General features: G+C 35.5%; 1 protein-coding gene across 7 annotated transcripts in view; it reads right to left on the reverse strand.

The window, feature by feature from the left end:
- The window catches only part of LOC134800529 (dystonin), a 288,922-nt gene that overhangs the window by 198,736 nt on the left and 75,667 nt on the right, over positions 1 to 14,519 (reverse strand). For 2 of the 7 annotated variants that reach the window (XM_063772998.1, XM_063772997.1), the window contains exons 1-2: positions 13,650 to 13,945; positions 3,135 to 3,742 (exon numbers count right to left, since the gene is read on the reverse strand). The exons of 2 other annotated variants lie outside the window; for them this stretch is intronic. In XM_063772998.1, the coding sequence (XP_063629068.1) occupies positions 3,135 to 3,345 (211 nt within the window). In that variant the 5' untranslated portion in view covers positions 3,346 to 3,742; positions 13,650 to 13,945. Of the gene's footprint in view, positions 1 to 3,134; positions 3,743 to 13,649; positions 13,946 to 14,519 lie in introns of those variants that run through there. 3 more of the 7 variants (XM_063773003.1, XM_063773004.1, XM_063772999.1) reach the window with 2 other exon arrangements.

Consider the following 14,519-nt stretch of genomic DNA (forward strand, 5'->3'; position numbering starts at 1 on the left):
GCCCGCTTCAGTTTACCACTTACAGATGTAGTGCATAATTGTTTTCCATCGTATTTTCTCGGAAACATTCGTATTTGTCATGCCACTCCAGTCAACCTCAGTACTTTTTGTACAGAGACAGACTGAAGTAGCAAAACACGTTCGTACGTTTCCGTGGAAATACAATAGAAAATAATTATGCACTAGTCATCTGTACTGTTTTGATATGCACTAATTTAACATCACTTAAACGACTCCATATTCCAATTAAACAATTCATTTTCTATGTTTATTTATTTGTGGCATACAAACTATTTGTTACAATACTCGCTATTTGCTGATTCTATAGTGCCATTCATATACCTATGTATATAATTTCTCGTGAGGATACAACCTGCTCAAACAAACATCAGCAGCACAACTTCATTCACTTAAATTGACAGAAATAATGAAGGCTTTTCAATGGAACTACATATCCTATAGGTATTATTCGTTTACCTAATTACCTTGGTAACCGGTCCGCATTGACCCACTGCCAACTGGAGTCTATCTGTGAGTTTATCGGATTCCTGCTGTTCCGTACATGGCGTAGTCAGTTCCGCAACTACTTTAACAGTCTGTTTCACTGTCTGCTAGATCTAGGTAGATTATCGTTGATTTGTTACTATGAGCAGACACACGTATTTAACCATTTTAACCGCGTTGGCGGATGTTTATGAGCTTCGAAATAGGCGACAAATTTGAGAGAACATCGACCTTTGTCCGATCCTTGGAACTATAATTGATTCGTTAGTTACTTTACGACAACGCGAATAGATACGCCAGGATTACATTATGTTTGAGACTGTTAAAACCATCGTCAATAAAAAGGTAAAAATCGTGTGAAGCATCGAATATTTTCTGTCAACCAACCAATGCAAGAAAGTGATCCATTTTTGATCACGTTACAAAATATTACATACAATTAATATCATGTTATTTAAAATCATCATTGACACTGACTGGACATCAAAATATTGATTATTAAATTATGACCTGATCTGAATAAGAATATCTGCAAGTCACCACTTAAGACCCGTGCAGTAGAGAGCTGGCCACCAAATTGGTCTTATTAAGAAATTCGTTCCAATGTCGTCTGGTCTTCACTGGTCACCCTTTAACCTTCTAGCTGATTCAACAGATGCCGCCACAGGTACCGGCTTTCATAGTTATTGGCTTTAATTAGTATTTTACGAGGAATTTAATTGGCTTCGATCAGTCGGGACAGTTTCAGTGCTGCATTGCATTGCAGTTAATTTGAAATTGAAATTTATTGTTTATCTACTATTAGACATGACAGCCGACTTGTTGAGGCAAGTTAATTTACTTTAGCGGAATTTAATATACCTATTCAATACCACAAGAAAAACATTTATAGAGAAATGAAAGTAAACAATCAACAGCGCTGCAGCGTAGCACTGTGGAGTGTGGAACGACGCCATGGACTTGTGGTTATAAACATAAGAATTTTCTGTTTTTCGGCGAAAACTAAAATCTATGAAATCTTGGGAATATGTTTAGGGCTAACCCTCCCAAATTTTACGGTTCTTTGTCAACATCATAAAAGTTATAAATCGGATCACAGAAAATTCTCATGTCCAACCACGAGTATGGAGTCGTTCCACATTGCGTGGGTAAGACACAAAACTCGAAGAATATCATAAATTTTGATAAAAAACTTGTATTCTACATCTCCTTAATACCCCGCATGTTGTTTCGTTACATACACTTCGAATTTAACGACGATACACTTAACAAACCATTTCATCCATATGAGAATGAAACAGGGTATATTAATGGCCACTTAAGTGGCGGTAAACGTTTATAAATAATGTTATTATCTTACACATTAATTAATGCTAGTTAGTAAGTAAAACAGACAGGCTCGATGTTAACTAGTAGCAACACACTTCACGCTCAAAACAAGTTTGACAACACATCACAAATCAATACATATAATACATACATATGTATCACTTACACATTTATTTTGGGGTTAGTTGTGTTTAATTTTATCAAAACTAAATGTCGCAGAGAATATCATAACATATTCAATAATATCCATGGCTGAAACAACTGGATAAATCCTTTTAAATTATTGTCATTGTAGCCATTTACGAAAAACTGCCAGCATTTAAAACTGGCAATTAAAAATAAATGACAATGTTAATGTGTCTTACTTTTTAATGACTGGATTTTTAAAATGGCTCACAACTTTTAGTTTGAAGGTAAAACCAGTATTCTGAATCACGATACGTTTACTGTATTTTAAGTTGATTACTATGCTGACGTTTAGATATATCGCCACGCGTAAAAGCAACAACCAATTAATGTCAAATATGTAAATGTGTTAGCGACTTGATTTGAAAATATGGAGGTATCTTTACTCTAATTAGTTTATTTCGCGGCTTTTATCTGTCACTAAAGATTGCAGTTAAAGAGAGTCGAGTCGGTAATGTTTAGTTTTTATCAAAATATGCAAATGTAATGAGAGACCTATCATTGGTTCAAAGAGTTAGTGAAACTTGTCAAGTAGTCACACGCACTCGCACTGCTCTCACTGTTGATGTGGTTTACTTTGCGGCAGTTTACAAACAGTTTTCACTGTTTTGAAATACAGTTACATATTGCTATTCAGTGCCGTTTTCTTATGCTAGTCCAACATAGATATGAAAATCGAACTATTGTACAAATATTTGGCTAGTTTTTGTATTATAACTACGCCAAAAGACTAATATTAAAGTCAGAGGCGTACGAAATTTCTGGTACGACAGACAGTCACGAACCCAATATTAGGTACATCGTTCTCTTTTAAGGCAGTTATGAGTAGATGATGAAGAGTTGTGCAATGAGTAAATACCTAGTTGCTAAATATACAGTCACCATCAAATATATCAGATCGGGCAAGGTGTTCACAAATATCTGAACAAAGTTTCTGTTATCAAGACATTTAGGGTGCGTGTACAGATATTTTTGAGCGCCTTTGGCTCCGATATATCTGACTGTGACTATACTATCCTATAAGTTTACAAAACCGCCGCAAAGCAACGCACGCAAAGAACGCAAGCGTTGTAAACAACACAACACGCGCATTCTCTATAACCGCCACCACGAACCTGCCTGCTGTATAAAGAACCCCCAACATGTGGTACCTTTGAACTTGGTCAAGTTCTCCTCGTACACCTGGTCGTGCGAGTCGTTGCCCTGTCGCCTGTCGCTGCGGTGCCGCTTCGGCTGGTGGCCCTCGTAGAATCCGTTCCCGGTCACTCCGTCCACCTCCTGCGGGTCGAACCCGAGCCGCTCCTTGTAGTACGCTTGCGTCGACATGTTAGATCAACACTCGCATGCCGGTCACTTTAAACACTATACACTTTCGTTTTTATCCGCAGAAACGATGAGACAGGATCCGCCAAAATCCTGCAACCCGTTCGCGACCAAGGTTGGTAATGATTCACCAGAGTATCACGGCATCGACTCCACAAAAGGAAAGTTGCACAGATCCCTTGACACACACTTTTTGATCTTGACACAATTTTTTCCACTTAATTTATCTGTCACTGTGTTACTTATTGATTAAAAGTTTGTTAATATGGCAACTTTTGGTTAATTTGGAATGCTTGGTTACGTTTAGATCGAATGTCGGTTCGTTTTCGTTTGTCTATGATTCACGTGGGGTTTCACATGGCTTCTTGCATCTGGTTAAATAGAGAAGCAGTGGAAACACCTGCGGAAATGGAAACACAATGGAATGAGATAATTTCCATATCAAGTTTCGAGGTCCAGATTGCCTCATACACTTATCATTTTATTTACGCTCTTTCGGAGGTTAGTTAATGACGACTATTATAAAAACCCGACGGTGATTTCGGTATTTAAAAACCTTGTTAAGGAGTAGGTATTCGCGGCTCTGATCAGCGTTTTATATTTTGATCCTCGATCAAAACCTGATGATGACGAACTCGTTTAAGAATGAGGAATAATTACTGTTTGATTATACGCAATATAAGAAATGACGATTATGAATAAAGTATAATTATTTTATTAAAGTTTTTGCTTCATCAAGTTACGCGGCTACTCTTTTATAAATACCTAAGCATATAATCATAGCATATAATGATAAAATCATACGCATTTCCCTTATATATATCCATAACTTATCCAAGGCGTAAAATTTTAAAATCCATTCCAAGAATTGCGGATATATTAGAAGCTAATGGTATGTTACAAATATATGTTATAAATGCGATAAAAATAACCGACCCGTCTGACGGGGTATCTACCTGCGCGTACGTTAGACCTTTGGATATGGTCCGAGGATCCGACTGACCAAATCGAAATCGCACGCCAGCACCATAATACCAAAGATACACCCGAAATTAAATCGAGAATCTTATTCGTCGAAGTGACTAACAAAAGTATAGCCAATTAAGTAAAATCAGTAATAGGCTTAAATGATTAGAAGGCTACGTTTCCATAGATGCCTAAGAAATGCTTCATTCCGTAAAACTGCCACCGTATATCTATGGAAATATTCAATAATTTCGTGTTCACAACACATCTCTCAACTGAAAACAAAGTGAAAAAGCAATCCTTGATCCGTCATTGCCAATTACTATAACGTTGTAAATATTTCTCAAAATCCGGAATGCTAAGAGCGGTGCATTTATCGAAATTAAGCGCAATAGCGGCCGGAATTATCCCTTTATTTGGCACAATAATATCTTGCTTCACGGCCGATTTCCGAAAGAGAAAATTATAACATCAAAATAAATTCGTACATACTCGTACATCCACTGTCAGAGTTGGGTTGATTAAGTGAAAATTATTACTTTGTTATTTACGAGTACGGCCTTGACATCGATGGCTAAAAATGGACGCGTCATGGTTTTAATTGCAATCCTTCATCATCTACTGTTACCAATTATAAAGTTTGATTATCTCTGGTTCAAGATGACTGAGTTTTCCTAGAATTACCTAATACCTAGCAAAACAACAGACGAGTTAATTAAGACGCCAAAAGTTAGTCAATAAACTAGATTTCTTTCGTTTTGACATTGAGATATTATTTAACATTATAAATATATTGTTTCAATAAATTCATCTTGCCAAGCCAAGGAAAAATACTTTTAGGTTAAATCAGGGTCGATAAATAAATAATAATTGTTAAATATGCAGATCTGACAGTTTTAAAAATTCGGAAAACATCAAATTTAATAATAATTTACTAATCGGATCTACCAAGTACGCATATTAATCTCAGGCGGGCACGAATAACAAGTAAAACCCGCTTTTCGGGTCCGGAATCGCCAAAGCCGATTGTGCCACAGTCCCCAAACGCACAGACAAATAACTCATCCTAGGCGGTGACCTTGCGCACCGCCGTGGGAATCTGACGGGTGCCGGCGCCCCAGTGCCAGCGGGGACAATGGGTGCCAAGTTGCCAACACTTTTTTGGGCTATAACCTGATTGTGTACATAGTGGGGCCACAGCAATCACTTGAGATTGTGTTATTTATAGAATAACAACATCGTAATTTGATTATATTTAGTGACGGATGTAATCTCTGTCTGTCTGTTACTTCTTCACGCTTAAACCGTTAAACATATTTAAATGAATTTGGTATGGAGATAGTTTGAGGCCCGAGAAAGGACATAGGATAATTTTTATTAATCATCTTCATCATCCCACGCAGACAAAGTTGCGGGCAACAGCTATTTATCCCATAAGAAAACATAGTTTTAGTATAACTTTTATTCGATTTCCGCCCTCAACATGAGTTAATAGTTCAATTTGTTAAATCTATAAAATTGTGTAAATACGTAATTTCAGTTCAAGTAAAAATACGATCAATCCGCTCAGCGAATGTAACCGCTCGCATAGCCACCTCGTCAGGTAAGGTCACACAAGGCATTTTCACTGCATTGTCCAGTTTCCAAACCGAGCCAAGAGCATGTGACACGGTTTCGAAACTCCAAATGATACCAGCCATGATTAAATATTGCAGCTAATGCTGTCATTACAGGGTAATCTGGCCACAGACGAGAACAAGATGATTGATGGGACTTGACGGCAAAAAGTTTATGAGGAACAATTTAATTTTATGAAGTTAGAATTAAAGCAAAAAGTAAGGATTTGTATGTAGTAATATGACGTATTTGAAAAGATGAACTGAGTAAATATTGCTTAAAGCTTAAGTCATAAGTTTATTATAAATATGTATCGTTCACCATTTAAGCCTAATAATTACTGAAATTTCTGATAACTGTCCTGATAAAATGTCCTAGACCTAGTGTATCGTATTGTACATTTGGGAGGAATCAGCGAAAATTATTTATCTTAAATTTGTAAAGGTCTGTTTTCCTAGGATAGGGGTGCCGACTCCATACAAAGTATGTGGAAAGAGTAGTATGTTGTATGGAGACGGCCGCTATATGACACCGCTATCCTAGGAAACGAGAGTTTAATTAATGAATGGCATCACTGCCAGACGTAGCGTTTCCTTGCGAAGGTTTCAATCGAGACATCCTCTTTTCAAGCGTGTATAATCATTGCCTAATTGCATTAGTTTCATTCAATTGTTTTCAACCTATGTGGTGATCGGCGGTTTTTTACTAAAGATGGTTAAAAAACACACCTTCCTAACAATATTATCAGTTCCGTTTCGAAACTAACTTCCGTCAATTCTAAGCCTTATCGCGTTGGGAGTACAGTAGTGTTCGAATGAATGAGGTTTTTCTTCGTTAATGTTATCATTGTACTCAATTAGGCCGTAACATGTCACACGAATTGCTCCTAATTGAAAAATTGTGTTCGATGAAACAAAAGACGATGCTATACCCAACAGTATTTCCCATGATAGCTTGCATGCATAGATTTCTAGTTATACATATTTTGTTAAAATTAAAGACGCTATCTCGTATTCTTTAGCCGTTCTTTCTTCATAGTAAGAAATGTTAGAACTTTTATCTAAACATAGTAATCATAAAGCAAATTTCTTATGAAATATGATATAGATTAATGGAATGAAAAGCTAACATCGTCAGCCATAACTCAGGCCATCGTCAACATCAGGCATTGCAAAATAACGGCAACAAGTAAATACGCGGATGTATTTAAAACATGTCTCGCGGGTAAAACTGACCGACTGCAAACAGATATGTCCACAGAAGTCTATTCAGGGTACACAAATACTATTTGCTTGTTTGGACAGTGGCTAACAGTTGAACGTTATACCTACTGTTAAAATATAAGTAGTAAAAGAAATCGATGAGCCAAAATAACCGTATTTATAATCAGACATCGTAAATTGTGTAGCAAATTCGGTGTAACAATGTTGCGTTAAAGGGATTTTTATAACAAATTTCAGCTGAAATGCTTAATTAAGAGATAAACAGTAATATGATCATTTGTTTCTATAGATATTGTTTAAATCACTTTCTTTCATTCAACTATACTTCACAGATATTGCTACAAGATTTACGATTTTCGTTTATAAAAATCGTTTGTTATAATTATAACCGATCCCCCTCAAGAGTGTAACACATCACAATTTATCTTCAGGATTTATTGTATTATTTCCTATTTTGTGAATATAAAGAAAACATACCTACGTGAACGAAGTAGGCGTATACAACTTCCCCGGAATTATTGTGTTTAAAACAATTTGAAAACGACTTTTTAAATGTAAGAATCACAAACATTTCCCTCATTCCGTTAAAGAGCTCAGCCAGCCAGCGCATGAGACCAAATTTGATGATAATACTTAAACCCCATTGCCGTGGGAAGCTTAATATCTCGAGCCGGATCTGCCATTGTGAAGAATACAGTTTAAAAATAATCCAATTCATTTGACCATTGACCGGGATCACCGTTACTAGTTATTGCCGTGAAATCTCTAATATGCAGTTGGCCATTTTCTCGCTGAATGGTTTTACGTTCCTCGGCCGATCGCAAGTATTTCTTGGTCGGTACTTAGTGAGCTGGTTCTAAACACGTAAACGTGTTTGAAAGTATTTCTCTTGAGATATGTAAGTAATATGTGAAGGGATAGAATTGAAAATTCGAAATGAACCCAATGATAGTTTTTACTCAAGTATAATCCATATAATATTAAGTAACAAACATAAAGAAATGTACCAGAACATTTAGTTTACCGTAATACTTATTTATGTCAAGACCACGTTGACTGCGATCCAGCTGAATCACTGGCAAACATTCTCGAAAACCTCTTAAAGACAATAAAATAATTACCATAATAATACCGTTTCTCAATAACACGCCACAAAGAAACAAAACATTTGTTACAAACGAAGACTCTTGTTGATTCGTACTGTGTATTTCTATTGGGAATAATATGGATGATCTCATATTTGCAAATAAATTTAACGCTATTATATTAACTTATTTATAAATGCAATTTTTTAAGTTAATAACTGCAGCAGAAACTTTTTTAATTAAAACTGTATTAGTCATAATGACTTCGACTAATACAATGAATCAAGAATTATACTTAAGAATCTTAAGATGTACATTTTGGGTACCGATAATTTAAGAATACGACTACGAGTATATTATGCTTAGTATTTCTGTCTAATCTACAAGGGTGTTAAAATATTCAGATTGAACGTTTACACTTTGACTTTAAAAAATAAAAGGAAGAGCCATAATAAGCACAGAATGCAATACATGCTGCTACAAAGGCTAATTGTTACGAACGCAATAATCAGAATAATCATCATATTTACAGTAACGCAGCAATTTCGCACAATAAGAAAAGTGTCCGATAAGCACACAGTGGAGATAAAAATCACAACACTGGCCCATTGAGGAACGAGCAAAACATGGGGAACAATGATCGGAACGCGGGCCATCCGACCGGTTCTAACGGTACCGCTAAGTACATTTCACGTACGAAACTAGTATCCGAGATTCGATGCGGCATGATCAACGCGGTGTGGTGTAGGTTTCCATGCATCTCTACTCCCAAATGTATTGAATTACTGATTCAATAATGAACAGGTATGTAACTAACGTAAGTATATCTTCTTACCTTGGATAGTATTTGGACGCACATAGTTAAGTAAACAGCAAGATTTAGAATGATAAAGATTTGAAATATGAATTAGTTGTGATGTTTAGCCAATGTAATTACGGTTTCCGTTCCTATCGCTTGTAACTTGTTGGAATATTGCGTTTAATTCAAATTAAATATATGCAAAGATATACGGACTTGTATCACATGCAGACCTAAGGAGAGATGAACCAACGGATTCCATGATTTCATTATTATAACCCGTCTACCGATATTAAAAGCCTTAATTCGGATTCGACTAGTTTGGAATTTAGAACAATTACGAAAATAAATATGATGCGGCAATTAGGTCCTGTATTCTTTATGGCTACTTAATAAAGTGTCAATTGCACTAGAATTGGTTAATTAGTCTATGAACAAAAGTGTCACGAGTTACATATAAATAGAATGTTACACGTGTCACATTAAATACGTATCAGATGTGAAGTAAAAGACCTGAGGTTTTTGCTCGCCGGTCTCGATACCTGATCGGTACACCGATGGCGCCCTCAATAACCTTCTAATTAACTTTTTACAAGACAGTTTTTTGTTTCCAGTCATTAACTGTCGTACAGATTGCAAATCAATATCAAAAGAAACAAATTTTAGTAGAGCGATCATATTTCTATTATCTAAGGCGATATTTTTTTTCAATCTTATTTGCATGTTGTTGTGATCTTATTTGTTTAATGCATAATGTTTAAAATGCAAAATCAACTTAGGCAAAAGTATCATTGTTTAGTCTGCGAATAGGTCTACTATACTATTACAGTCTTCAGTGCTTATCTCCAGTGCTTGTTAGGGTTCCGTACCAAAAAGGTACAAAAGGAACCCTTATGGTGCGACTCTGTCCGTCCGTCCGTCCGCCTGTCTGTCAGATTGCTAAGTATCTCGAGAACTACTTGAGCTATCGATTTGAAATTTGGAATAGTTATGAACAACGCTCACCCAAACACATTGAAAGTGTTATTATAGAACTTGCTGATTTACAAAGTCTACTATTTTTGACCGAACGTGGTTAGATTTTATACTCAATCAGTGTTGCATTTTATAAATTACTACGTGTTTTCGCATTTGTTAACCATTGATAATTTTAAAGTTTGATGCCAACATGGATTGGAATGAGGCAGAACAGAAGTTTATAGGAAAATGAGTGAACGTAATATCTTTCAATATCAATACAGTCTTGTCATAGAGGTATCTAGTTAGCCTTTTTATGATATGATCGATGAATCAATCATAGAGATCGGAATCGGACATCGAGGAAGAATTATAAAAATACTTACAAGGTCGATTGTTCATGAATATTAATATGTTATTATAACTCTAAAAACACATTTCTCAGCCGATTCGCCATTGAATTGATTGGCCGCATATATAATCGCTTAAGTATTGTAAACGATTATAAGAAAAACAAGATTAAAAGCCAATATAAAAGTAACCATTAGATAATAGTTCACAGTCACAAATATCTGAACAAAGCCTCTATTGCCAAGACGTTAAAGTTCTCTTCAGATATTTTAGAGTACCTTTGGCGCTCTAATATATTTTCTGGCGAATGTACATACTAATACCTAGGGCTAGGGCGACTTATGTCTCCACTAATTCTGCAAATACCGCGTGAAGAGAGATACTTTTCTCCATCAATATGTTAAACATTCACGAACATGACACGAGTCATTAATTTTGCATCAAATAGCGTAAACGCTCAGGCGGATACGAATTTTTTTTTGTATTTTGGCACATTATCAAGAGTGACGTAGATCGTAGAGAGCAATCAATAGTTGAATGAGCTATAGATGACAAACTTTGGAATGTAGCCCACGTACCAAAGATTAATTGAACTTGATGATTTTCATAAAATGAAAAATTCTATTTATCCGGCATCATGCTCCTTTCTTCTTCCTTGCGTTATCCCGGCATTTTTGCCACGGCTCATGGGAGCCTGGGGTCAGCTTGACAACTAATCCCATAATTTGACGTAGGCACTAGCTTTTACGAAAGCGACTGCCATCTGACCTTCCAACCCAGACTTCCGGCATTATGCTCCTATTCTATGCAATACAGGCCTTCAATTACTAAGAGAAAAAGCAGGTTGAAACAATTTTTTGCTTCTAACAAAACCACAACTAGGTCTCAACTAAACGTTGACCTAACTTAGAAGGCCAAGCACTAGCTTAAGTGTTTATCCATCTTATCTAAGATAGACAGCATAATAACAACAATCAAAACGGTAACAACTTCAGATAAAACAATTGCGTCATTTTCGGACACAATGGTGCATTCGAAATGCACTGGATTTCCTTTTTCGTTGCGAAATCTGGCTGAAGGTCGGTGTTGAGGTCGGAATTAAATGCCAGATAAGGAGAATTCAATGTAATATACGTCTTAATATTGTATTTTCAGCTTATGTGCCTGCTTGCAAAATATGCATACGTGGAAATCGCAGTGTAGTGATGTGACTAAATAATTCTCTCAAAAATGTCGGATATTGATTGATAATATTTTAATTTAGACAATCAGCATTTTTTGTGTTTATCACGATGACAATATCGGATTCGTCCGATTTAGCAACTACATCGGAAGTCTAATGCCATTTGGATATAAAATACCTACATAAACCCAATCCTATATTTCAGACTGAGACCAAACCACCAGACACAAATTAAGAGATGCTTGTTTGATGCATTACTCGTATTTTAAGTCGGAATTTTTGTTTCTGTCTTAATCTTGAGGAGTTCCAAAAATAATCGAATCGACGACCTTCTTTATCACATTATCTGATCATTGCGATTACGTAGTAGGATTATCGTTTTGGCTTGTGCATGTTGTAGCTGTTATCAGCGTACATTCACAGATAATTGCCATTATCTCTCGATGTCCTTTCAGAACTTTGGTATTCAATTGTCTTCAGTTTGTAAACACATCTGAGTAGTCGACATCATCATTAATCTTTTTAACTGAGTCTTTATACTTACCCGTTGGTAAGACTATTAAGATGATTAAACTTATCAATTGAGAAAACCTGATTGCGATTAAAATATCTACATATATATATGTTATATATTTATAGGTTTGAAGTAGTGCGTTAATCCAAAAAAGTAAAGGAAGAATTTTACAATAACTATACTTCATCTGCTCTTGTATTTTTTACTGAATTGACTATAGTTCTAATTCAAATAAGAGGCAGGAAGCACAGACATGGACTGAGCTAAGAAACGTTAAGTAAAATCCAATGACAACAAAAACACAATGTTTACCTCGAGCTGATGAAAATGTTTGCTCAAAGGTTTAGCGGCAAGTCACATATCTAAACCAGGAGTTTAAAATATGAACCTACGGTTAATGTAATAAAGTTGCTTCTTTATAATCAATATACATGTTACGAATGACGTTATCAATGAGTCAAACATAAAATGATACGAGTTTTTAAGTTGAGAACTTTATAGTTTTTGTAAGGAAATAAGCCATCAGGACAATCTTTAAAGGTTAAGCGTTAGACTTTCAGGGGATTCCCCGCTTTGTATTTATTGGGAAGTATTTAGTCTATGGTTTACAATACCTGGAGGTATTTCGCAATATACAGAATAATATTTTTTTCGTTTTCTGTAATGATGAATTGATGTTTGTAGTTTTTGTTGTTTATTAATTTATGTTCAGAAGTTATTACCTATATTCATTTTATAAATAAAACGGAAGTTGAATAATACATTTTATACGAATATAACATTAAGGATTGTTTCCTCATCAGTAGCGGTAAATTTAATAATGATATAATTGATGACAGTGACCTTGCATCAAGATTTAACTAATGACTTATTAATAACTTTCTAATAGGATGTCATTCATTAGTCACGCTAATAGGACGGCTAATGAACAGACACAAAATTTAAATCTCATATTTTGAAAATAAACGTTAATTTTATGAACAAAAATAATGACAAACGTCAAACAAAATTCTTTTGTGGCATTATTTATATTGTATAAAATCATGTATATTTGATAACGGCGTGCGTTGAAATCTTTTGGCCGACGAAGTAACCCAATTCCTGAACGTTAACCGTAACCCATTTCCCGACTATTTTAAAAAGATACGATCGTAGATGTGCAGATAACTAGTTTCCCAAACTACGAAGTTTTATGAACAATCAATCAAGTCTGTGTTGCTGAATTATTTTTAAATTTGAGTATTAGCACCTATTTAAAACGTCAAAAGCCGGTTGGAATGTATGTTGTTATACTATTTTCATTTTTAGGGCCATTTTTACCTGCGTTTAGGTTTTTTTAATGAGATGGAAACTCTAATGCACATATGTTAAATACTCACGAGAAATATAAATAACAATAATTATTGCATTACATCATACAGACTCACGCCATCGGTGAGTTAGAAAAAAAAACACCGGGCAAGAGCGCGAATACGTTTATAACCTTAAAAACAACCGTTTGAAAATACCAAAATCACAAAGTGGGTCCTTGGATCGAATTTCCAATTTTGAATTTATGTTTCGAACCTCCGAGAGAGCGTTAGCACACACAACACTTGTTGGTAACACGTACGGTTTATTTAACTCCGAATTTTGTAAATACAAAATGGCGGACGATAGTGCCGCGACGCCGTGCACCGGCCAACTGAGTGTGGCGAGAACTGTCAAACTGGCTTGCGCTCAGCTGTGTGTGTGTTGTGTGTCGGACAGTGTCGGTGTGGTGAAGGCTTGAATGGATAAGGCAAGCAACCCACCGCGCATACCTACTAATACTTGATGACTCAACTTATTATTAAGAACTGCAATTATTTGCTCAATTTATTAAATAGTAACAACGCAGCGAATTTCTTATCTTAAGTCAAGGTTGTTTTTTGTCTCATCTTTCAACGTACCTACCTTGAAACATATGTATTGCGTTTCAAGATTCGTCTATCTATGACAACAATGATGTTTAGCTTATTTATATCTCATTCAAGAGACGCAGTTCAATAAAATAAACATGCATATGTATACATATACATATGCATAAACATATATTTACCAAGACTATATTGAAAACAATGATTTATTAGGTTTTGGTAATTAAGGACCAAATTCAGGACAATGTTCAGACATGGCCAAATTCAGCAGCTGAAAATCGGTACGTTCCAAAAAAATTCAGGACGTCTGCTTACCCTATTATCTCACATTAGGTTAGGCTACCCAGTTAAATTATATTCCTGTTTATTTATTCTAATATCTAATTCAATCAATAAATGGAAGGTAAACCTACACCAAATAAAAGTCCAACAATCACAACATTCCTAATCCTAATCCTATCAAAGAACTAAAATCTGGATGATATCAGGAATCCAACAAAAAAAAAACAGAAGACGAAATCGCAACACATACTTATGTATGCCTACATAGTTTGCTCGACTGGCCGTTCAGTTGAAGCTCGTTA

Source organism: Cydia splendana, chromosome 20, assembly GCF_910591565.1.
Source record: "Cydia splendana chromosome 20, ilCydSple1.2, whole genome shotgun sequence".
In the NCBI taxonomy this organism is placed as follows: domain Eukaryota; kingdom Metazoa; phylum Arthropoda; class Insecta; order Lepidoptera; family Tortricidae; genus Cydia; species Cydia splendana.